General features: G+C 39.8%; 1 protein-coding gene across 2 annotated transcripts in view; it reads right to left on the bottom strand.

The window, feature by feature from the left end:
• AMPH (amphiphysin) overlaps positions 1–26374 on the bottom strand; it is a gene marked incomplete at both ends in the record, with an annotated part of 127023 nt that overhangs the window by 37973 nt on the left and 62676 nt on the right. For both annotated transcript variants that reach the window (XM_084209945.1, XM_084209946.1), the window contains 6 exons: positions 230–305; positions 1959–2044; positions 2437–2544; positions 3874–3969; positions 8292–8386; positions 15280–15334. In XM_084209945.1, coding sequence (XP_084066071.1) covers positions 230–305; positions 1959–2044; positions 2437–2544; positions 3874–3969; positions 8292–8386; positions 15280–15334 — 516 coding nt within the window. The remainder of the gene's footprint in view (positions 1–229; positions 306–1958; positions 2045–2436; positions 2545–3873; positions 3970–8291; positions 8387–15279; positions 15335–26374) is intronic.

Here is a 26374-nt window from a genome sequence, read left to right as displayed (position 1 = left end):
ATTTTAGTGCTACAACTAATAATGCACTGCAGTCCAAAATTCTAGGGGCTGCTCTTTCCTTAAGGACAGAACAAATATGGCAAGTAGAAATTAATATTACGATTATAACACAAATCTGGATCTATGGCAAATTCTCATGTGTGCCTCTGCTAGATTTTTACTATAAGGTATTTTTTATCTGTCATGCATATCATTATCCATTATACATGAGATAGTCAGTTTTACTCACTAATGCTATTTCCTTGTGAAACTTGGCTTCAAGGCTGGATACATTTTTGAAGGTGTTCACATAGAAGCCAATCCGCCTACGAAGGATGGCACAAAGAAAGGAAAAAGAGAATAAAAGGTATGTGTGGGAGGGGCACAAAGGCAGATTAATTAACTGTTTTCTGGACTACAAACAACATTCATGAATATTACTCCCAGCAAAGCAAATGATGAAATGTCAAAATTTCAGACTAATTTGTCATGATTATCTCCATTAGTGTTAAGATATGTGGTTCACACCATCCAGTCAACCAAGTGGAGACTACATCAGATGTCTTCAGCTTTTTCTAAAGAGTGGAAAAGGATGGTCTCAACTACAGCACAAGCACAGGGAAGGCAAGATGCTCTGGGCTTCCATCTCCCGCCAGACTGCACACAACCATTTCTTGAAAAGAGAAAGGTACCATTCCAGCATTGTGAGCCCCTGTGCCCAAATTTTATCACAGCATCAAGGGGATCCAGTTGCATCTTGGGTCAGCTTTAATGTATACAGCTCAGTACAACCCAGCCGTGGGCATCCCAAGCTCAGCTCTGAAACACATGCACATGTATATTAAAGAAAAGAATTTAATATAGACTAGACATTTCTGTGCATGTTGTCAAGAATCTGCTTACTTGGGGTGAATTATTACATACGTCTCCATTTCAAAAGCAGAAGCTGGTTTTTTACATTTTGTTTTATTCTTTTTCCTATTTAAAACTTCCAGGTATAATTTCTCCCAACTTTGATTTACAAAAATTGTCTTTGGAATAAGAATAAGCTTGAAAAATGTCAACTCAATAGATAATTTTCTTCCTGAAGAATTTTACTAACTAAAATAAAGGACTCTGAAAGCAATTGCTTACTAAATTATGTGTATTGCTCAAATTAAATTGTACCTTTCCCTGAGACTAGCTACTGCTTCTTTATACAAAATTTACTGAAGTAAGGGGGCCCTCACTCTAAGTCATTCATATGCAGTTTTACTTTTAGTAGGCCCATAAAACAAATATCCCTAAGTGCTAAGAAGGTTTACACTGAAATAGGCAGAAACACAGCAAGGAAATCCTCTGTTGGTCTGAAATAACCAGGATTTAATTTAGAAGGCAGAGAAGACAAAGGATACTTCACATTTTCACTCTAAATTGTCATTGTTAAAGAACATAACACACTAATGAGATGCTTATTTTTCTACTTCTTTTGCTCTCCCATTCATATTGTCTGCATTTTCTGTATAAACACAATTAATGATTAAACATCTTGACTGAATGACCTATGCCGTCAAATCATTTAACATCACAACCATTTAACATCAGTGCAGAACTATAAAATGTGTCTTCTGGTGTAGTTATAATAAAAAATGACCTACAAGTAGATCCAAATCACCACAGACTACTCTGTGCTCTAGCACAATTATTTACTCACTAAATGGGAATCTTTTTGCATCTAAGAATGAAGACATGCTAATGAATCTTAAGTGCCAAAATACATTGAAAAAAATAAGCATAAATACACTTAGATCACATACATTTTTGGAGCACTTGCATACATTTTTCCTTTTAATATTTCAGAATGAAAAGGAGTGGAATGGATTCAGGATGGAATCTTCAAGAATCCAGCAATCCATTTTCTGCCAGCACATTAAAATCCCTTGATTCCCTTTCCTTACTCCCCATTTAAAGCCTTGCAAACAGTATCTCTCTAGGCTTACCGTGACCACAGCGATGGCAACTCTTCTTGCAAGTCAGTGTTAAACTCTTCAAACACTTTCTGCGCCTTTTGAAATTCTTCTTCTGCCTAAACCAAAATGAAAAAGATGACTTCTAAAATCGCTATGACATAACTAAACCAAAATTATTTTTGTGTTGTTTTCTTTTAAAAAGAAAAGGGTCTTTTAAAATTTTTATTAACAAAGGATGTTACTCTGTCTTACACCATCGAGGCCAATACAGGATTTGCTGTCCCCTCAGTCTCATCAAGAGAGCAAGTTAGCTCCCAAACAGGACTCCTTAGTGAAAGAGGCTGAGCCTATCCCATGAACCAAAGTACTCAATACACATTTTTGCTTAGAGTTATCATTATTTCTAAGGGAGTAAAAGGAAGAGAAATTTTGTGCTCTGTCTCTGTACACAAAAAAATACCACCCAGTCTCCCCAAGTCTTCTGCCAGCATGTTTCTGGTTGTGGTACCTTGGTGATTCTGCCCTCATCTTTTCTTTTTGAGCTCTGCAGGGCTTCTAGATGATGCCTTGCACTGTCGTAGTCCACTAGCTTTCTGCTTCGTTTTGCAATGCGAGTCTGTACAGGGAGAGAAATGAAAGTAAATATGAGGAGCAGTTTTTAAAAAGCCATTTTACTTATGTTGTTAATTTAGTTTTTGATATATTTTGATTCTTCCTTCTCTGTTGTTCATATATGAATTATTGTATCATGTAGAAGAAGCATGGAAATGGTAAAAATGACAAACGAATCACATTATTTTAAATAAGGAATCAATTTACTAATAGTTTGGAAAGGGTTTTCATGGGTATAGGGCTTACAGGCCTTAGAATTGAGGTATCAGTGTTACATAAGACTTTTCACATTCTCTAGAACCTGTTAAACTCATGGTAACACTATATTTTACCCTTACGTATAGTGTGAAAATTCAGCAATTAATGCATTTTTCCTAGAGTTGGAAAAATGCTAATATACACTTCTCTGTATAGTTGTTCTGACACACCAAAGTGTCAGAACAACTATACAGTGAACTCAGTGTCAGAACTCAGTGGAGTTCAAGATATAGATACAGATATAGATATAGATATACTTTGATATAGACTTTACAAAGCTATGCAATCCACATGCCGAGAGGCCATAATCACAGCTTGATTTAAAAGTGAGTTTAGGACTGTGTATCACTAATGTTGGTATTCTTAGATTGTTTTTTCTTTAGTCCTTGATGTAAATTACAAAGGGGATGACTGTGTGTTACCTGCTCAGTTATTAAACCCTCACAGAAAAAATCCAGTTATGCCCATACAGTCATATTCAAATATAAAACTATCTCCTTTCACCTATAGTGCTTCTTTATCCTCACACATTTCATTTATCAGTCATTTCTCTGGAGTGTACACTAGATGGGCATGTGGCAGATGCTAGAATCTGTATAACAGTCTCTTGTGATGTATATTACAAAATCTTTTTATAACTAATTAAAAGACAGGAACCATGGCTTAGATAAAAGATACTCATGAGTGCATCCATCTAGCCAATAACAGAAAGCCTGATTTGCATGTAATTTGTCTGGCATTTTTACAGTTGAAGAGCTAAATGTGTCCTTATTGAAATTGGTTAAAATTATCTCATACCAAAGAAACAGGAGCAGAAAAAAGCATAAAAGTTGCCTCTACAAAGGCTAATTTACTTCCATGTACTACTGCATGAAAAATATTTTTGTCCACTTGAAAATCAAAACTGCCTAATGTCAGGAATTTACTTATGGAACAATATCTTGTGCATTACAGGAGAGCATGACTTTCACCTCCCACCCTTTTAAATTTTTTATGCTTGTAGTCTAATTTTCAATTTATTTGGCGACTCAAGAGAACTTTAAAACTTGTCCTTTATAGAAAATCATTACTCTACTTTGATGTCAGGAAATTGTCCTAGATATGTATCCAGCGTTAACAATGACCCATCCACCAGTTTTTGATGGAAGTCTTCCCAAAGTTCATCACATTTCTGAAAAGGTAGAAAGGAGAAAAATGTACTTAGTACTTTAATGCCACTCTAAACATAGGAGAAATACAAAGGTAATTGGCAAAGATTCATCTTTCTGAAGTTTTAAAATGTTCTTTATGGAAATAAATCAGAGCATAAACATAAGGTGAATGAAAAGGAATACCTTGATATTGAAAGTTTAATTCACAACAAATTAATCTTAAACTTAATTATTAGTTTGTGTTTTCATTATTTCAAATACTAAGTGCTATGTGAAAATAAGGATGTCATGGATTCAAGGTGCTCCTTGGGGTTTCAGGTCCCTGAGGGTCAGTAACACAGAATCTGTATGTGGCATAGCTCTTGTGTCTAAGTATGTTCCCTGATGATGAACCTTGCTCACAGAGAAAGGAAGTACAACAAAAAAATAGAAGTGAAAATAAAGCGTCTTTCTATCTCATTCTTTTTGTGCCATTAAGGTACATTTGATGGAATGGCTGATGCAGACAAGAACTCTGCCTTGTGTTGCTGGAGAAGTGGAATGACATACAGGAAACATCTCAACATCAGCTGGCAAAATAAACAAAATCTGCACCCCTGCCACCCTCCTCTGCCCTGAAGGTACAGTGCTTTTCCCCCAGTTCCCTTTGGAGCTCTGGGCTAGTCACCAGGAGAAACCCCTGTAGTTTTCTGATTTTCATGAACATATTAATACAGCTCATTTGACAAGGACTCAATGGGTAAGATTCCTTATTACAAGCAAATCCTGTATGTATAGACATACAGCACTATGTATAGACATAGTGCTTGAGGTCCTGGATTCTCCACTGAACAAATCATTAGCACATGTTAAACATCCTGTTTCCCTCTTTCTTTGCACATTTCAAAAATCACTTACCATCCTTCCCTTTGATGGGAGGGAGGTTAATGGGTGTAAGCGCTGTCTTGCAGGGCTGTTATCCTCACTGATAAGTCTGAAAAACTGTCACATTTTGTCACAGTACAAGCTGGCTTGTACTGGGCAATTAACTTGGCTGTAAATAAGAAATCCAGCTGCTTCCGTAAACCGGCCCCTGGGATGACAGATAGGAACTTCAACCTCAATTACGTTCCATCCTAAACTGTAGACATCTCCCTGGTCCAGGAGCTGGGTGGTATCAAAGGTCAGATCAGATGGGGTTTTTCAAACCCCCTTCATAAAGAGTGGTTCATATAATAAATGGTCTCTATTGCGACATGGACATCAGAGTGTGTTGTCCCTGCCTCCGACCACTGACCCATGACACACGTGGCTGTCCTGTGTAATAGAAAACTATTCCCAAGAGTTTGTTTTATCATAACCTACTATATGGCATTTAGAAGTGCTGTGTGATGCCAGCTTTCGGTTCATTCATTTCCTACTCTAACAGAGTCCCTAATGAATGATTAGAATCTATTAAACATGTTTAAAAGAAATACCTAATTTATTAACACAGAATATAATCACAGTGGTCTACAAAGCATCACAGCAAGCAACTGCCAGTCTTTGTATCTTGCTGATACATATTTTGAACAAATTAAAATAATGGAGATTCTGAAAGCTGATGGACTCAAACAATATTGCTGAAGGATTCTTTAGGCCATCATCTTTCCTACCATACAGAAGAAGGTCTTTTAAGGGGATCACTTTTGGAATGATCATTTATAACCTAAACTGAGCAGATACATAATTATTTTTTACTTTAGGCTGAGCTCACAGGATTACAGAATCACAGAATTAACTAGGTTGGAAAAGATCTTTGAGATCATCAAGTCTAACCTATGACCTAACACCACCTTATCAATTACAACATGGCACTAAGTGCCACATGCAGTCTTTTCTGAAACACATCCAGAGATGGTACCACCACTTCCCTAGGCAGATGATTCCAATGCCAAATCACTCCTTCTGTGCAAAAATTCTTCTTAATGTCCAGCCTAAACTTCCCCTGACATAGTTTAAGGCTGTGTCCTCTTCTACTGTTGCTAGTTTCCTGGGAGAAAAGACTGACCCCCACATGGTTACAACCTCCTTTCAGGCAGTTGTAGAGAGTGAAAAGATCTCCCGAGCCTCCTTTTCTCCAGGCTAAACAACACAACCTCCCTCAGCTGCTTCTCACAGGACTTTTGTTCCAGACCTTTCACCAGCCTTGTCACCCTTCTCTGGGCATGTTGACATGATCCAGCACCTCAACATCCTTTCTAAATTGAAGGGCCCAGACCTGGACACAGCACTCAAGTTGTGGTGTCACCAGTGCTGAGAACAGGCAATCACTTCCCTGGTCCTGCTGGCCACACTATTGCTGATACAGGCCAGGATGCCATTGGCTTTCTTGGCCATTTGGACACACTGCTGCATCACTTTCAGTCTGCCATCAGTCAGTGCCCCCAGGTCCCTTTCTGCCTGGCCTCTGTCCAGCCTCTCTGTCCTCAGCCTGTAGTGCTGCAGGGGGTTGTTGTGGCCAAAGTGCAGGACCTGACTCTTTGTCTGGTTAAACCTCATATTGTTGGATTCAGCCCATTGATCCAGCCCATCCCAGTTGCTCCTGCAGAGCTCTCCTACCCTCCAGCAGATTGAGATTCACACCCAACTTGGTGTCATCTGCAAATTTGCTAATGGTAGACTCGATCCCCTCATCAGATCATCAGTAAAGATCTTAAGCAGGACTGGGCACATACACAGATCCCTGGGGGACACCGCTAGTGATGGGCCACCAACTGGAGACAGCACCATTCATCACCACTCTCTGGGCCTGGCCATCCAGCCAGTTCTTAACCCAGTGAAGAGTGCACTTGTCCAAGCCACGGGCTGCCAGCTTTTCCAGGATTATTCCATCGGAGACAGTGTCAAAGGCTTTGCTCAGTCCAAGTAGACAATATCCCCAGCCTTCCCCACATCCACCAGGTGGGTCACCTGGTCATAAAGAGATCTGGTTGGTTAGGCAGGGCCCGCCTCTCCTAAATTCATCTGTGGATGCCATGGGACAGAGAGAGAGAAACAGCAAGCGTTTCTCACAGCAGCTTGTGAGGACTTCCAAGAAGTTGTAAGGATGTGATAACTTGTTAGTATAAACAATCTGCAAGTGGTGTTTTTCTACTGTGTCTTTCTGTTCTTCTCAAGGACAGTGTATAAGAAAAGTGTTTTTGTTAACTAGCCAATCAAATAGAATGTATCTTATCACTCTATATAAACCATGCAGCTCTGTTGAATAAAACCTTCTTTTACTCTTTCTACAATACTGCCTCTTGCCTGTTCCTGTGTCATTCTCGGTGACACATCTGGCTGGGTCTGATGCCCAGGCCATCCCTGTAGGTCCTGTGTAATCACACTCAAGATGATCTGTTCCATAACAGTGACGGGCATCGATGTCAGGTCGAGAGATCTGTAGTTTCCTGGATCCTCCTTTCAGTCCTTACAGATGGGTATTACATTGGCCAGCTTCCAGTCATCTGGGACCTCCCAAATAACCAAGACTGATGATAAATGATGAAAAGGCAGTTTGGAAGTTGGGTGCTTTTAAAATAAAAACTCTTTGCAGCAGGGAGGTGTAGGAGAAGGCATCGATAGAGAAGAAAAGCAATCTGTACACTGCTCTGTATTCAGACTTACTGTTAACTGTATTATCAAGGAGGCCTTGCAAACTGAATCCCAGGTGATTAAAAATTTCATCGACAACCATTTGCACTTTCTTCTCACCACCGTCACATTTGCTGACAGACTTCCCCCAAAACTGAGGCTCTTTAAGCAGGCAATTCAGAGCACCTCAAGGTAAATTCCTGCTGTGTTGTCTAAAAAAGCCTATTCTTCTCTAATTACTGGAGGAAGGTAAAAAGCAAAAATAAATAGTGTCCTGAACTCAAATTTGCCTTTAAATTCCATATTCTTCTCAGAGAGAGGTGAGTGTCTTATAAGATATCCTGTTTAGTACCACTGGCTCTACAGTTGTTGCACAGCACAAAAGGATAAGCAGCTTTGATATTTTTTTAACATTCTTTTGAGCTGACAATCCTGACTATAAAATTGCATGTAAGATACCTTTGTACAAACTTGTCAGTCAGATGCTGTCAGGACCAATTCTGCTCACATTGAGTAATCTCAGTGGGAGCTTTTATCAGCTAGTTCATACAACAGACATTGCAAGTGCTGCATCTGGCCAGCAGGAGCTGCATTTCACAGCTGCATTCCATAATTTATAATGCTGAGAAAACAGGATTTAACATGACATGAAGGATTAAGGTCAATTTTGGATGCACACTTCTCCTCAACAGCTCAAATTAATCCATTTGCATCCAAAATACTTTTTCCCTCTTTCCATACATCTTACCTCTCCAATCATTTTTACATCTTCACGTCCATACCAGTCTGGCTCATACACTTCATGGAGAGACTCAGTAAGCTTCTTTGAGGCATCTTGCATTCCTGCAGTTAGATAAAAAGAGGAATATGTAAGTCAAAACTACAAGAAATAGTTGCTAAATATCTTTCTTTTCAGCCACATGTAGCCACTATGCTCTTCCCTCTGGCAAATTTAGAAAAGAGATACCTGAACTTGGGGACAGCACTGTAATGGATGTGGTTTTTTGAAGAGTCTTGTATGGTCACCCAGTAGGTTTAGAAGTTTGTGGAGCCCAGTGCCTATTTATGTTTGCAACAGGGTGGTGCATGCAGAGTGTGAAGCCAAACCGATTAGTCACTATTGGAGCTCTTGCTTTGACAGGTGGAACAAGAACAGGGATTACTGATGCTTATCACTCTGGTTTAAATGTAAAATAGCTTCAGTGACATTATGAGAAAGGGCCTAAATCTTTCTTCAGTGAGATCAGTTTGACTGCAATGAATAAATAAACACCCTCAGTGAAGGCATTGGGGTTTGCATTTTGATACAGCATGAATCCATTAGATTCTGAATATGGTTCTGAATCCAGTGAAACCAAACTCATCTCACCTAACATTCTAAGAGTTCAGAATAAGTAATTTTAAAATGACAACTTGTATTTCAACTTCTTTGGAAAATCTCAATACTTGAATTTCTTACTTAGCATTTTCCTTAAAAAAGCACATTTTTCTTTCCAGTCAAAATCTGTTTGCTATCTTGAAAATATCTCTAAATATGATCTTCAGATTTAATTGCTCAGTAAATTAATTTAGGAATAACATCAATATTTTTGTTTTCTGCACATAGAAACATTCACAAGTAGAAAAGGAAAACTAATTTGAAACTTGAATGTGTAGAAGACCAGACTTGATCTAGTCAGTTGCTATTCCATCATGCACTCCCAAAACCCATGCTGTTAATATGAGAATAAAATAAATACAGGGATGCACACTTAAAAGAAAATAGTAGTCTATGGAATGGACAGGATAGAAAACAGATACTAAAAAAGCTGAAAGAACATGCTAGTTCTGTGTCCTTCAGTACAAAAGAGAGAATGGCATGGGGGAGAACAAGTACAAAGGAAATACTGGTGTTTAGAGGGTACAAGCTTTCACGCTTCAATCAAAAGATACTGAGCCAAAACAGAATATCTGATCTCTTCAGAAATTGTCTTGGGGGTGGTTTTTAATGACAGAGCTCATCTTAGACTATTAGGATAGCACAAGAATTAAGATGTATTTCTTCCTTTTCTCCTTCGTGGTTAATTCTTAGGATGATGTATCTCCAGCTAAGTGTTCTCCTGAATAAAAAGGACTTTTTTTTTTTTTTTTTTTTTGCCTTAGAAGTTACCAAATTACAGAAAAATACACATGATCTTCATGTATATTTTCAGCCAGGACTCATCTAAAATCTCTAATGTCACTGCAAATTAATCAACTCAAGAGATAAGGCAAAACCAATAGAGTATCTCTTTGCTTAAGAAGGTTGCTTCTCTCCAATCAGGGTGAACATACAAACCAGGAGGGTTTGTTCATCCCTGCTCACATTTGATCCTTTCTGATACCTGAACTTCTACCCTTAAGCACTCTGAGTGTAAACCTGTGGCAGAGATTCCTGCAGCAGGCAGGCTAGCATAGGAATCCCTCCTGCAGCTTGCACTCAGCTTGGTCACAGACCATGTTGACACCTTTTCCTAGCCTTTCTTTCTTAAGTACTACAGGACTCAGGCATATATCTGCTTAAGAGAATAAATAAAATGCACCTAATGTGCCAGGCTTGAGTTATATCAAAACTGCACCAACTTTTAAACTTTTTTTCTGTTCTGAGAATTGCATAATCCTTCATTCCACCACATTCCTGTAAAAAACACCAGTCAAGTCCAGCTGCAGTGTCAGGCAAGTGGGCAGTGAAGTATTTGGCTTTTTTACTCAGGGGCTTCAATCTGAAACTTCCAGGCTATCATCCATCCTACTCCCTCTGACTGCATCTATACCAGGTTTACTGCAATACACCAAATGAGGAAAAAGGTAAATACCAATCCAGTGAATTCCCATTCTTTTTCATACCTCTAGATATAAACTTACAGTGTCCAATGACTTTTTGTTTGGCAGGTTTTCACATAGAGTTTTTCCTTACACACTGATACCTTTTATGCATTATTCAGCACTAAATTTAAGAGGATTAGTGTCTTAGTCATAGACTGCAGGCTCTCTCTTGACTGTTTTTAACTGCTATCACTGAGAAAGATAAATTGTAAGTCATTAAAGTACTAAGAAATATGCAAAGTACTAAGAAATGTGAAAATAATTGTTATTGCTGATGAACTGTTTGAAATTTATATTTACTATCAATAGTTTCATTCAATAGTATTTGTTGGTAATTGGGTCCTTTATTTAATAGCTAGAAGTGCCAAAATATTTGAGTCACTTAGGAAAAATGTTGCTAAATCATCCAGTTACTGAAGATTGAGCTTGTCAGATTATATGATCCCTATTTCTATGGGAAAGAGTCCCTGTCCCTGGAACCTCCAAAAAATTCTAGAGGCCTCCTTGTGATAGGGATCCTGGGGGTGGCAGTGCAGAGACATTCCCATTGAGCGCACCAGAGAATGGGGAGGGTAGGAGACTCTTTACCATCACAGTTCCAATGTATTCAAGCTCTCATGGAGAATGAGACAGACCTGGAAAGCATGTTGGCTGTAAAACTCATATACTGTGGGGTCTCCTCACTCCCCTGCAGGGTAATCTAGCCTGAATGATGGAGAAATTTCCATTTTCCTGATGGGGTGAAACATATTGGTCTGGCTCTTAATATTACTTATGTGGTTCTTCAGGGAAATGACCTGCCCTGCCATAAGGGTTGTATTTGTTATTGCTAGTAATCCATTAGAGTTTCCACTGGAACAAGTCAATAATTTCATTATTCATGAATAAATTTTGCAGAAAGATGATGAATAGTTTTATGGCTTTTAAGAAATTACATGACTGATTTTAAGATTTCTGTGTCTGAAGGATATGTGCAGTTCTGTCAGCCACAGACTGACAACTAGGCAACAGAACTGCTTACAGACTGAAAAATCTCCCCTCCCCTTACTGTACACCAGTTATTCTTTTCACTACATTAAGCCCCCTGAAGTGTATGATGCTTTCTTTTCCTCATGCAGGACTACTTGTTACCTCTGTCACCTTGCCAGCTGCATGAAGATCCAGGCTTATTCTTCCCCATCTGCACTGGTACTTGCAAAGCGCTTGGGGTAGAGAATGGGTGACTGATTTAGGGTTTCTGTAACAATTGGCCCATAAAACCATTAAAGTCCCTCACAGCTCTCAAAAGCTTAAAAAATAAATCATGAAGTATAAAACCCAGATACATATTGCCAAGGAGACTGGAAGACACACAAGACTGAGGCATGAGTTGACTAAAGCTATGGGGGATAGCACACAGTCTCATCAGTACAAACACCACTGATACACAGCAGACATTAAACTATCCTGCAGGTGAAATAAAACGTCACATAAAAGCCATTCACAAGTTCCACAGCTTTATGGCATGGTTCCTCTGAGTCCCTGAATAACCAACAAGAAAGACCATAGTCCATCTAAGACTAAAAAACTAAGAGGCGTCAGTGATCAAGAGAAGGAGTCTGAATACAGCAAAAATTCTTTTAAGAATGTGTGATAATAAACCTCAAATTGTGAAGTATATTAAAATGAAGGGATAGTGGGTCATAATAAGGCTTAATTTACTCTTCCTTGCTTAAATCTCTATTGTGTCTACATCTGGAGTCCACAGCACAAGAAAGATGTAGACCTGTTAGAGTAGGTCCAGAGAAGGCAATAAGGGTGTTCAGAGAAATGGAGAACCTCTCCTACAATGACAGACTGAGACAGCTGGGATTGTTCAGCCTGGAGATAGGGCCCTGAAGAGACTTCCTTTTGGCTTGTCAGTACTTAATGGGAGCTTATTGAAAAAGAGGGAGAGCAACTTTTTACACAGGTGGACAGTGGTAGGACAAAGGGGAATGAATGGTTTGAAACTAGAAGAGGAGAGATTTAGATCAGATGTCAGGAGGAAATCCTTTACTCAGAGGGTAGTGAAACACTGGAACAGGTAGCCCAAAAAAGTGGATGACCCATCCTTGGAAGTGTTCAAGGTCAGGTTGGATGGGGATCTGAGTAACCTGGTCCAGCGAGTGGCATCCCTGACTATGGCAGGGGGATTTCAACTAGATAATATATAAGGTCCCTTCCAACCCAAACCATTCTATGATTCTATGAAATCATATCTGGATTTGTACTTCCTACTTCCAATATCAAGTCACTCAGAAGTTATGCAGTAAAATGAAACTTACTACTGAAGTTAAAATCCCAAAACCCTTTAAAATGCACTGCTTCTCTGATACATCCAAGAGTATTAGGATGTCAAGTGCATTATTTTCCAATAATTCCAATATATGTGGTTATATGATTGACCTTTTTTCCTGCAAAATGAGCCCCTGATGACAGAATGACTCCAAGTCTCTGACATCTTTGGTGCAAAAATCCCACTCAAGTTCCTAAATATGAGGGTTACCATGTTTTTGCGCATATATACCTCAAAAATCTTTAAATTATAGCAGTCGTTCAAAGAATTGCAACAAAGACACTGTAGCAGGTGCTTCAATCATCCAAAATCTGGTCTTTGGCACTACTGACCTAGTCATTTTTGAGGAAGCCTCAGCCAGAGCTGTGTATTGTGCTCTACTATCTCCAGTTGTGTCCTCACGCCACAGCAGCAATGTGTGCCAACATGTATGCCAAGGACACCCACTGCTGGCTTGTTGTCTTTGACATTTTTAAGGCTCTCATGAGTGCTTCTGACTGGATCTTTTTTAAGACATGTAGATAATAAGGTGCTAGCAAACACTTCTCTTTCTGACTAAGAATTTCAGTCCAAATTACTTAAAGGCAGCAACAAGAAAACAATGCTTAACAGAAAAGCTTTGATAAAGAGGCAAAACTAAAACAATGGAGAATTTTACACCAAGATAAACACAAAACTTGGTGAAAAAAGTAGTCCATTAGAGTAGAGAGCAAAAGTACCATGAGTGTAGAGTACTAGCAAAAGAAGAGAAGGGTGGAGAAAGAAAATGAAACAGAGAGGAGTGTTATCACCAATAAAGAAATCAAGGCAGCATGTAAACAGTCAGTTTACATGACAGATAAGACATCTAGCAAACAAACAGCATCATCCTACTGCTTCTGAATAACCACCATACAATGTATGTGGGGAAGAGTAAAAACTGTGAAAGCAAAATTAGCATTCAGTGTGTTCCCTGCAAAAGACCGATGCTATAATTTCCTCTAAGAACATTAGCGCAAATTTGTCTGGTATAGAATTTTCCTTGGGCAGCCCATCAAGAAAAAAATAAATGGTCAAAGACAGTAAGCTACTGCTTTGCTTCCCATTTTATAATTTGCATCAAAAAGAGCTTTCTTATTTGCCTGTGAACAGCTGATGATTTTACTATGACAGTGAGTTTCAGGGATATTAATACTCATGTGCAAAATTTTCCCTACTGGACAGGAGCTGGGCAAAAAATATACACACACATACATATTTATCATATATTTGTATTTATATCAAGAAGCTACTGTCTCTCAATCAGTCACCAACTCTTATTCCTTTTCCTTTAGCCTCCAGTTCCTCCAAAGAGCGGTGGCATGAGAAAGAAAACACTTTGCATTCAGTGCTCTGTTGAGTGTGCTGGATTTACAAATGCTAGTAGGATTTAAATGACTGTTTACGTGTCTCTGATATTTAAGCACTGGTTAGTGACTTCTGTTACTTAGATTTTCAATGCAGTATCAAGAGACATCACATTGACTTTTGAACTTTAAAAAAATGGATTAAGCAGCCAGAAATAGATGAGAAATCACATTATCACAGGGAGTGTGGTTTTGGAGGAAGCTCGTCATCCAACTAGCAATAACCTGGAAATGTTACGTTTGTGGAGATCAAGCAATCCCTTGCCTTGCATGAGATACTTCATATTCTAGCATTTGCTAGGTGTGTAGACTTTGTGGGTGATAAAAATGCATGCAACATGAGAATCTGGGGAGTGGCAGATGCACACAAATGTAATATGTAATATAAAGTAATTAATGCTTAAGGGGAAAAATATATAAAATAAAAATTGTAAAATGGATTTCACATCCAATGAGCCTCTGACCATGGACAACCTGGAGACAGATTACCACACTGGAATTACAAAACTCCTGGTGGCAGCATAAGAAGAATGCCCCGTTAATTAATAAAAGAACGTGGGTGGTGCAGAGATGGGCTTCTCCTGGAACCATCAGGGAACCCCCAAGGACAATCAGCACTTGGTAGATACCATCAATCAAGATAACCAAAGTCACCAAGAAACATACATCTGAACACACAACTTCCCCTGACATGATCAGTGCCTGCCACTAGTCAGGAAACAGCAATTGTCCAGCTCTGCACAGTGAAAGAAACCATCAAACATATGCAGGGTTATAAAGGCACCTCTGCCTCAGGCATAAAAAGCTGTATAAAACCAGCCCTGTCGGAGAGGAGACGGCGTTCATGAACAGAGGGAGGTCCGATGCGATAGAGGTTGGATCTAGGTTCACCCAGCTCCTATCCCAGACTTGACCCTGTCTCTTTGACTGTGGTTTTTGAGGACTGTATTTTGGTCACAAAAATAAAATCTTTCGCATTTAATTATTTGGCTTTCTTGTGCATCATTTATAACACAGAGGACAGTCGAGGATGCAATACATGACTCTACATTGAAGGTACAGAATCCCTAGCATTAGGTTAAAGAGAATCTTACTTGTATTTGTCTTTGTATAGCTTAAACAAGCTTACTTGTCTCAATTTTTAAAAAAAGTTTTCTTTATGAAAGCAAGGTATAAAACATAAAAATCACCTTTAATGGCTGCTAAATATCCTCTCAGTTCTCTCTGTAGTCTGGAACCCTCTGCCTGAAAAAGAAGAAAAAAAAAGCATGGAAGTGAAAACACATGTCAGTTATGTTTAATGCCTTGAAACATGCATGCAGTATGTCTAACAACAACTAAAAGCAATTTCAGGATGCATATAATTAATAGTGTCACATGTTGCAAGCATGCATATAAAAAGGAGCCCTGGCAAAGGAGGTTTGCATAGCATACTCTCTAGGCTAGAATTTCTGGGTTTATTTTATCAATCATCTGTACAGGGAAGAACTCTACCCAAAGAAAGACAGGTGTATTTTACAGACAAGGTGCAGTTAAAGTCAGATGGGCCTATGGCCTAAACTGAAACACAAAGTAGTTTAATCAAAACTGGTGAACTCCACTGGAAACCACTCAAATGAGGCCAGTCTAGACCTGAAGAAAGTTCTACCCTCACACAAGTTGTTTACTATATTTGCAAACAATTTCCCAAGTATTCTAAAATTGTAACATTTTGCAAGCAAATAACTATTAAAATATAATAATGTTACCTACTTTGTGTTGCTTGATTAGTGCATCTGGCAATCTACTGTGAAATCTAGACTCTTTCTTTGGCAAATACATCAAAATTATCTTTCTTCCTCTTATACCAACAACCTTCTCAGAACAGAGGAAACAATGCATTTTGGTACTTCATCTCTGACTGTACCACAAGTTGGACTTCACAGTTCCTAGGAGTTGCAAAGAAACCTGTGCTACACACAACTTATTGCTAAAAAGATGCTGTCCAGGACACCTTCAATAGCCTGAAAATATTTGAAAGAGTCCACATTTGCCAGTTTCTGATATTTTTCAAGTAATTTATTTAAGAAGTTGGAAACTACAGGAGTATCAGCTTGCAGTCACATTTTCTCGCATACAGCTACACCATATGGAAATATCAGAAGCAAAATATGACTGATGGCTTCAAAATATAACTGACTGCTTTGGAGTTTCATATTTTCCATGTGAAAAACAGAATCTAAAGGGTGCATGTGAATAAGGTGAATACTTTAGAAGGCAGACGGTATAAGCTGTTATAACTCCTCTAAACTCAAAGGATGTCTGATATCAGTAAAGGATTTGCCATCAGCAACTTCAATGCTCGGAGGATTCAGACACAGATGATCATAAGAAATTCAGTTTGATAGGGGCTATCTGATGCTTAAAATTCATTATAGCTTCAGCCATGTTAAGTCAAAATTGTGGTTCTGAAAAAATACTTGTCTCACCAGTACATAGAATACAATGCAGGTCACACCCACTAAACTCACTTATTTCAGCTTCTTGAGGGGAACTGTAGGCCTTTAGAATGGGATCATCAGCAGCCCCCACCCCCATCTCTCAAATTGTAGTGCACTTTAAGAAGAGAGAAACTGTTTAACCTCCTGGAAATATGAAAGATTTTTTTAGATAGGCCCCCCTGTGTGGGCCTAGAAAGCTGACTGAATTCAGTTTATTGATTCAACAAACAGAAGCTTGCTTTTATACCAACTTAATCTGAAACAAGTCATGCACAGCTCTCAAATCCATTAATCGACTGAAGTCTGAGCACAGGAATAGACCCACCAAGGTGGTATCCGAAAAGCTGCTGGGTAACAGCAGGTATGAAGGAGCAACCAGCCCACTACCCATTCTCTGGTTTGGGACCATATTTGATGCTCCAAGGAAAGGCAACATCTTCCCCTGCTCTGGAATCAAAGCTGCCTATCAAAACAAGGGCCAGACAAGTGCAGGGTGAGTACCAGTGGATTTAACCTCAGATTTAATTACTTATAGAACAACAGAAAGTTCTCGAGTTGTAGCTTGATGTTGTGTCCTTTAAGAAAATATTATGCATACATTTATGCATAATACTTTTGTGTTTAAATACTTTTAATTAGTACACTTTAATACTTTTAGCAAAAGATACTACTCTAAAGTGTCATTACAACACAGTTTTTCATGATACATAACACAACAGAAGCTAACTTCATTCTGTGCTCAAGTGGTAGGCATGGGAATTTCAGAAGGTGTCTGTTTTCCATGGACCAAGGCATTAAGTCATCAGTGCTTCCACGGAGGAAAGGACATTGTACCCAGGAGCAAATTTCTTGATCTCATGTCTGAGGAGGAGGATCAGCAAATACTTGGCAGAAACTAGATGGAAGTTGCCCCTTCATGCACGCCAGTCTCCTCCTCTGAGGATCCCTTGTACTGTGAGAAGTCACATGAAGGCACAGTAGTTATCTTTTAATTTCATACCTTCTTTGGCCTGAGCTATTGTGGTAAAAATGGAAGGTACAGAAACTTGGTTCTTCATCATGTTCCAGCTGAATAGGTGACCATATAGTAACAATTTTTAGTTACTAAAAAATCTCTGGTGTTCTGGGAGCAGCAAACCACAGCTGGAAGGGTGAGAGCCTCCTTAGCTGATTTCATGTCCAGTTTTATTCATACATATGATGTTTTGTCACTAGGACTAAGCAGCACACCACAAATGTCAGGGAAACACATTGCTCAAACACTATGTTTATAACTATACTGCTGCACAGCTTTACAACTCCTCCCCTAAACCACTATTAGATCTGTTGTGCTTGGTTAGCGCTGTGCGTCATCAGGAGCTGCTGTTCCGGGAAATGTGTAAGGAAAAGTCAAAGTAGTAAAACATTATATAAATATTTTGCCATATGTGCTGTTATGAGTTCTGACACTTTATTCAAAATAATAATTTTAATATGGATCTCCCTCAGTGTAGGTTATTAACAAGCCACAAACACCTGAAATATCTAAACATGACAGAGTCATAGGACTTTTCCCTCATTATCAATTGTGTGATGTGATGCTGAAAAATCCATGGGCAAGGGCCAGTTCCTACTAAATTTGAGAAATATTCTCTCAGTTTCAATGGCAATAAAATTAGACCTTTCTAAAAATACCAGAAAAAAAAAAAATCAGCATCAAAAGCCTTCAGCCCTGCAAATTCTGAAAAATGTGCATCTGGTCTACACATTTTCTATAGTAAACTCATTATTAGTGAGGACAGATATACTTTTGTCACAAACAGATTAATGAAAATTCACACGGTGAAAATACTGCATTGCTGACTATGTGCATCTTGCAAACTCTTACATAGAGGTTTTAAAAAGTACTTTTTAAAAGACTGTCATATATTTAATGTTGTCCCTTTTCAGTGTTTACTGGTACACTCCTTCTCCTTCCTGGTCTATCAAATGAAAACATCCAGTGGCTCTGAAACCACTACTCCAAGTACCTTCATTAAAGCCATGAATTTTGTTAAATGAGATGCAGCTTCTTGAGGGAGAATGAAAGGTAGCTGTCCTTTCACCAATGTTGTATCCCTCTGAAATGAAGTTTCCCAAGACAGTGGTGATGCTTCCTTCATAATTTCATAATTTCTTTCATTTATTCTACATAAGTCAGGAAAATGAGTCAGAGTTTCATAAGAGATAAGAAACTCCAGAGGAAAGTGTTAATAGCAAACTTTTTACAACCAGATTGTTTGATAACACTATGCATGTTCTCCCAGACTCCAGCACCAAAAATCAGTGCTCTTAGCTCACCTGATCAAGCTCAGTACACAAATCACCAAAAATCTAGTATGTAATCCTGTTTAACTTTACATAAGAGCAAGGGAGGCATGCCAACAACCCAAACCAACATCCATTTTTGGGAAAGTCAACACAGCTCTTCACAACAATGTCCTAAATAATAGTTTGTTGCTTTGAACAACGTAGTTTATCACCTTTCTACTCTCTGGTCTCATCATACAGTCAGTATTATATAGCTGGTAAAGACACATGCACTCAGTGAGATATGAAGGTTCAGTTTATTAGACCTTTTCAGTACTACTGATTCTTGGGTATGTTTAGTTTCAGTTTTCTTATAAATTTGTAGCATTCAAGCATATCTTAGCACTGGAAGTAAGAAAAAGAACAACACTGTTGGCTGTGAGACTAACAAGACCTAAAAAAGTTAATGATGAAAACTAAAACCCCATAGTTTCTGTCTAACCAGCTCTTGCTTCCTGATGGATTAGGAAATCTGTTGCATCCACTCAGAAATTAAAGACCACCTTGCCTCCACAAAAGTTGTAACTGGATGTCCTGTTTGCGAGGATCACGAATTTACAGCTTTCCAGTCAGAACAGAAGAATTTGATTTTTCTATCATGTCACATACAGGATGTAAACACAATACATCTTTCCAGGGAAGGTCAGCACATGAATGACATACAAAACCCAAATAAATCACTCCAATTTAGTGAGAGGCAAGAGGATTAAAAATATTGAAATTGGAGCATAGGGTAATTAATAACAAATATAATAATAATAACAACAACAATTAAAATTACAATTATTAATGCAGCTCTAATTAATGCCTGAATTCTGTCACTCTATTGTTAAGACATCAGAGAAATAGCTGAAAAGAAAACATTTTCTGTATCATCTGGAAGATATTCCTTATTGTAATGTTTTGCTACTTGTCACAGTGTTGAGCAGTGCTGTCTCTTGTTCATAAACACTTTAGGTACTATTTACTGCTAGGTCTTTTACAGAACCATGTAGTATGAATGAAAATAGCTATTAAATTAAGAGAAGCTTAACATAATATCAGGCTACTTGGACAAATCTGTAATTCAATATAAAATCTATCTTCTTTCCAGAGTACTCTATTTTACCATTTATCAATGTCTTGGTTTAAAACACAGGTGTCTGCAAAGGAAGCTGGGAACCTCCCTTGCAATGGAGAATATGACCCCCTTCCCTCTGAATTCTTAGAATTTTGAAATTAAGGGGCTTTCGGGCAAAGACATGAGAAAAGAAATAACAGTTCTTTACTATGTAGTGCTATGCACTATGGATGTATATGGATAACAAGGCAACAGTGGGAGTGACGACAAACAGAACAGAACCCACTAAGAGCCTTCTCTCGGCTGCGGCGCTCTCCCCTCGGTGCAGTGCCGCTCACAGCCGGCAGGGGCGCTGCTGGCTCCCGGCCGGGCGGGGCGGGTGCGATGATTCCCCCGCGGCTGCAGGGGGCGCTGTGGCGCAGCCCCACTGCCTCTCTCCACACGGAAATGGCGCACGCAGCCGGAAGAAAGGGACGGAGCGTGGGCTTCCCTTCCAAACTCACTCCGCCGATCTCTCTGCCCCCTCTGGATAGCAAAGGGAGCTGTAGCAGGAACCTCAGAGTGGCAAGCTGGAACAGCAGGGATGAGCAAGATTCCAGAGTAGGAAAGGAGATGTATCAGCAGCTCCGCAGCTGTAGCTGGAACTGTAGGGCCTTCCGCCAGGCAAGGGGTTGTGGGGCCATGGCAGGAGAAGCAGGACAGGGCTGGGCTCCCGTGGTGGCAGCAAACTCCGACCCCCACCAGTAAGCAGGAACTCGACGGTCCTCCTCCAAAGCCGAGGCTAAGACAGCTAGGAGCTGCGCCCAGCCCCATTTTCCCCAGCCCAATTCTTGTGGTATCTCTGACCCTCCAAGAGAAATCTCCCAGTTGAGAGGGTAGCCAGCCGCACCCTTCCTGTGGCAACTCCTTTTGTCTCTCTTAAGTATCAGTCATGATGGTTTCTTAGTGAGAGATGGGACAAAATTTCATGAGAGAAAGAAACAAAATCCTAAACCCCAACAATCAGGTTCCTTATAGTCTCTAGAATTGTTTCCCAAATTCTGGCATCTTTTTCTTAAAAAATTCTGGCATCTTTTTTCTTTTTAAGCTCTAATATTTGAAATATTTATCTAGTGCCTCACTTGAAAAAATTTGGTTTGCAACCTTCTCTGGAAATACTGAGGCTTTAGGCATAACAGTATCTTCCAGAAGAGCACCAAATTTGTGACCCAGCCACTAAGAAGGCTCAAAAATAAGATTTTTGTTCTTCTTGCTTCTTTTTAAGTCGCATGTTGAATTGAAGTAAACTGCATCAAGTGAAACAGGCTTCTCAGATGATTTACACTAATTCAAAAAAAACAACCAACTCTAAAGGCAAGAACCAGGGAGCTCTGCCTTGTGTTAGTAGCAATGCCCAGTAGGCAGGTGAGAAAGCTCTGTGCCTTCAGAGACACTAAACCAACACTTTTACTGAACCATTTCTGTTTCAGATGAGGACTGAACAGAAAAATATGTGGCACTCACCTTAAGTGAAATTCCAACCTTCCCTCACAACTAAACCTCCCTCTCCCTAACCATTCTACCTTCACAGTTACTACCTTCACATCATCCTTTAAGTATACTCATGGCCTCATAGTAGGGCCCAAAATAATGGTTTTAATTAAAAATTGGGGTCTGCAGAGGAAGCAAGAATCTACAAGTCCATGGTTAAAAGTAACGTATACACATTTCATGTCAAGCTAGACTTCCTGAACATCTACTTGTGCCTCTCTTTATGCCTATAGCTGCATAGCCATAACAACATTTGTAAATAATGTACATAAGCTATGTATTAACAGATCAGGTAGAAAACTGCCCAGAACTGTTTGCTGTGAACTGCATCATGTTCAGTCCATGTCTTAGATCTCTGAGCTGGGCTGTTAACTATCCCCACGGACAGTTATCCCAAAGGGGTCCTGAAGAAACATATACAGGTCTCCTTGAAAAATAGCCAGAAATAACTTTAAACATTCAACTGCACTGGGGAGAAAACAGTACAGTTATTAAAGCTGCCGAGGCATAATAGTTTATATCCAAGGGGCAATCAAAACTCACACAGTGTGACAATGGTTTGGACTCTGAATTTGGAGCAATCAATGGTCAGAATCAAGAAAAAAAACCATAAAAAAAACATTGCATCAGTTGCTCTCTCTTTTTATACTGAGGAATCAGTTGAAATACATCTGAGCTGTCCATGCAGAGATAATTTTGTAGCATAAAACAGAGGGCCTCACCTTCCTGAATATCTTGCCTGATTGGAAATTAATGAGGTTGAGATGAGATTTAATGGTACTCTATATTTCTTCTTATCTTGGGAAAAACGGCCCTTAAGACATAAGATAATTACTAAATACACATTTCAGGATGGAATGGAATCAGCAGAGAAATCCCTCCCATGGTCTTAAAATACAATGTACCTTTCTATGGATTGCATATATGCATTGTATAGAGTGTATTTGACTTAGAGATCATCCAGTATCTGAAGTACACTTCCAGTTTACTCCAAATGCTTGTCAGACTCAGTCTCTCTGAATGTAAAGACTTATTGGCTCACAGAAAATAACCCTCTCCCTCTAGTCTAAATTGTGTTTTTCAACATGTCTAGTCTAAATTGTGTTTTTCTACTTTGGAATGCTAGAAACACTTGATATCACTTTTATTTATCAAAGGAGCCTCGTATGGACAGAATAGTACTGAACACATAATAGTTGCAGCTTAATAAGTACCAAGAATCCCCTTCACTTTAGTATTAGAGTCTACAGACAACCAAGAAAATTTGAGTATCAGCTAAGGAGAAAGAGTGTCACCCATTCAGAGTAATTTTTAGGTTTGCACTTTTTGTTTACTACCTGGATTCTTTAATCCATCTCAACACCGTGTACAAGACCTTTAAAATGAGGGGGGTCTAAATGGGGGACATAAGATAGGTTTAAAGATGGTCAGACAGATATATGAGATAATTCCTAGAGAAAATAAGATTTTGAAAAACATAGATTGAATTTAGTGTTGTTATTTGTAATACATATTGAAGCTCCCTTTCTCGATCATGTCCTTCATCCAACTCTATATTAAGACACGTATCACTGTCTACATGAGTTGGGTATCTGTTCTTGTCATAGAACCAATGTAGATGTCTTAAGAGCAACTGTGGAGTCCGGAAAGCAATTAAGAAAATCCAATAGTCAAAACCATTCACTCTAGTATACTTATCTAGTGGTGTTTGTGATACATCCACAAATAGCAAACACAGCTGGTCCTTAGAGACCTACCAGCTTTGCTGAACAGCAGCTGGAAACCAGGGAGGGCACACTAGGGCCTTGCAAGTGGCAACAGATGCCAACATTTAGACAACTAACCCAGAACCCACACAACAGTTGGTGGGGTTTGTACCAGGAACCACAAAACCACAAGTGACCCCAGTGGAGGGTATGCCCTCACTGATGAGTGCCATCCTGCAGGGTCTGGGACAGGTGGGCAGAGACAGGGACAGAGGTTTCACTGACAACCCACAGCCTGGTGAGGGATTGAACCAGGATTTGTCTGAGAGATCCAGATGAGAGCAGTAGGTGATGCAGCTGAAACATGGGTTCCCTAGGCATGGGAATGAGTCTATGGTGTAACTTATGCCAAGGGCTGAGCTAAAATGGGACTCCTGGGTCCACATGCAGGATTAGCGGACCCAGACAGGGCTGATCAGAGACATTAAAGCCCACAGATGTCCCCAGGAAACTGATGGGGTTTTGCCTTGCCCTCCCAGACCCTGCTGCCCAGTTGAGCGCAAGCATCAAGGGAATACCCAACTCCTGGAAACACAGACACCCATGTTCAGATATTGCAATCTGGAACTGGATCAGTCTCCAGGCACAAGGTTCAGCTGCCAAAACCCATGTGTCTGTTGCAGCTGGAGATGCCACATGGTACTCAAGATAGCAGGTATAATATGGGACTGTGGTCAAAGCCATATGTCTTTTTCTGAAGCAATATCTGGGGGCCAGGTGGGACACTGTGAGGCACATCTGGCACCTATATGTAGGTGATGAATCTCATCTTGGGTATCTTAATTCTTGAGTAAGTTTTAAAAAATCAGTGGCGCAGCTGTTGCAAAAAAAAAGCACTTTAGAAAATGATAATTACCTCACAAACCAAGTCTTAGACAATGTCTTGACACAGCTGTAAGGCAGCCAAGCATGCTTGTGTGAAAGAAGATTTTGACAGGATAAGCCTTTTCAGGAACCATAACAATTACACCCAATGAGCAGCTCTTACTACTAGGTGCACATTTAGTAAAACAGTCCACAGAAGCAGGTTCTGATCACTCAACAACAGTAAGATAAGGTTCTTCTTTTTCACCTAATTCTATAAACTATCAACAACAGCCTTTGACATTTTGGTTTTTTTCTGACAACATGCCATGGGAAGCTGCTTTTGTAGTAGCAATTGTTATATCTCCTGTGTGTACATATAAAGTACATAATATTTATGGGCTTAAGCACTAAAATATTTTTTAACTGTAGTATGTAAAGTAAAAGAAGTCTCATAACTACATGTAGAAAAATAAAGAGAGGCAAATATGCATAAACATGAAATAGAATGTTGCTCTCCTAGAACAATAACGTGTGACTTTTAATGACTGGTGAGTCATTAAAATATACATGGGGATAAAGGTAATTGCTACTGTAAAAAAAAGAACATGTAAGATGCAATTGCTTGAAAAACAGAATACAGATGGAATTTCTGGTAAATCCTTTGCCTTTGATGATAATTTCACAATAGAAATGAGGGACTTAAGCAGAAATTCTCTTCTTTTCCCCCTCATTCTGAACTTCAGAGTCGATTAAGAGGCTGAGCATATTTACAATTAGCTGTGCAGAGATAAATGTTTAAATCTCAAGAAATTTCTTACAATAAAATGAAAATCTGTGTCATACTGTCATATATGAATTTATATGTTCCACAAGCTTTGATTTAGTGGGAATTTTCAGTTTACAGCTTAAGTGGAAGATGAAAACCAGCTGTATTCTTTGTTTAAAATCTAAATGTTTTTCTGTTGTCATCAGCTGCAGGAGCTTAATGATTTTGATAGAGAAAGTCCTGGGACTCTGCAAAGCAACTGTGCTCTGTTCTCTCTGGACATGGGATGACTCAGTTTCTCCACAGTGATTCATCTGGGTAATTCAACTCTGGGTTGTCAAGTCCAGAAGAGGCTCTTACCAACTGTATTCAGAAAGAGATGGGAATGGATGACTTGGGAATCTAAATTACTATTTTCTCCAGATAGATCTGCTGCACTGCATTGGTTTTGCATGGCCTGGTTTTTGGCAGCCAGAGGTAGCTTCAGTGAGAAGCTGCTAGAAGCTTTCACTATGTCCAGCAGAGCCGATCCCTGATGCCTCTGAAGACGGACATGCTGCTGGCCAAGGCTGGGCCAATGAGAGATGTTGGTAATGCCTCTGTGATAACGTATTTAAGGAAAAAATGTTTAGAAAGTGTGCATGCACAGGTTTTTCCTAGCCAGAAAAGAGGAGGTGAGAACATGTGAAGGAAACAACGTGGAGACACCAAAGTCAGTGGAGAAGGAGGGGCAGAAGGTGCTCCAGACGCTGGAGCTGAGATTCCTCTGCAGGCCACGGTGAAGACATGGTGAAGCAGCCGTGCCCCTGCAGCCCATGGGGGTCCATGGGGGGTGCAGAGATCCACCCACAGCCCATGGGGGAGGCGCTCACACTGGAGCAGGTGGATGCCTGGAGGAGGCTGTGATCCAGTGGGAGACACGGTGGAGAGAGGTGGGCCCCTGATTCCAGGCTGGAGCAGCCTGTCCTTGGAGAACTGCCCTCCATGGAAGAGTGGCCAACACCACAGCAGCTTTGGGGGGACTGTCCGCCCATGGGAAGGAGTCTAGTTGCAGTAGTTTTGGAAAGACTGCTGCTCATGAGATTTGGAGCCATGCTGGAGAAGTTCACAGAGAACTGCCTCCCATGAGAAGGGACCCCATGGTGTAGCAGGGGAAGGACTCCTCTCCCTGAGTAGTGGAGGAAAACCTCAGGTGACAAACTGACCAAAACCCTCAGCTCCCTGTCTCCCTGTGCTGTCAGTGGGAAGGAGGGAGGGGCTGGGGGGAAAAGGTGTTTTTAAGGGCTTATTTTACTTCTCATTTTCCTCCTTTGACTCTGATAGTAATAAATTCCCTTTGTACCTTTAAGCTCAGCCTGTTCTGCTCTTGGAGTGTTTTCTCCTGGTCCTTATCTCAACACATGAAGCTTTCATTAAATTTTTCTCTCCTCTGCCCAACTGTTGCAAGGGAGGGTAAGTGAGTGGCTTTTGTGGGCGCCTGGTCTTTAGCCAGTATCAAACCATGACATGCTATCCTTACAAATAGCCTTCTTCTGAGTTTGGTACAAA

Source organism: Fringilla coelebs, assembly GCF_963513975.1.
Source record: "Fringilla coelebs genome assembly, chromosome: 1".
Classification (NCBI taxonomy): Eukaryota; Metazoa; Chordata; class Aves; order Passeriformes; family Fringillidae; genus Fringilla; species Fringilla coelebs.
This window is presented reverse-complemented; position numbering and strand designations above follow the sequence as displayed.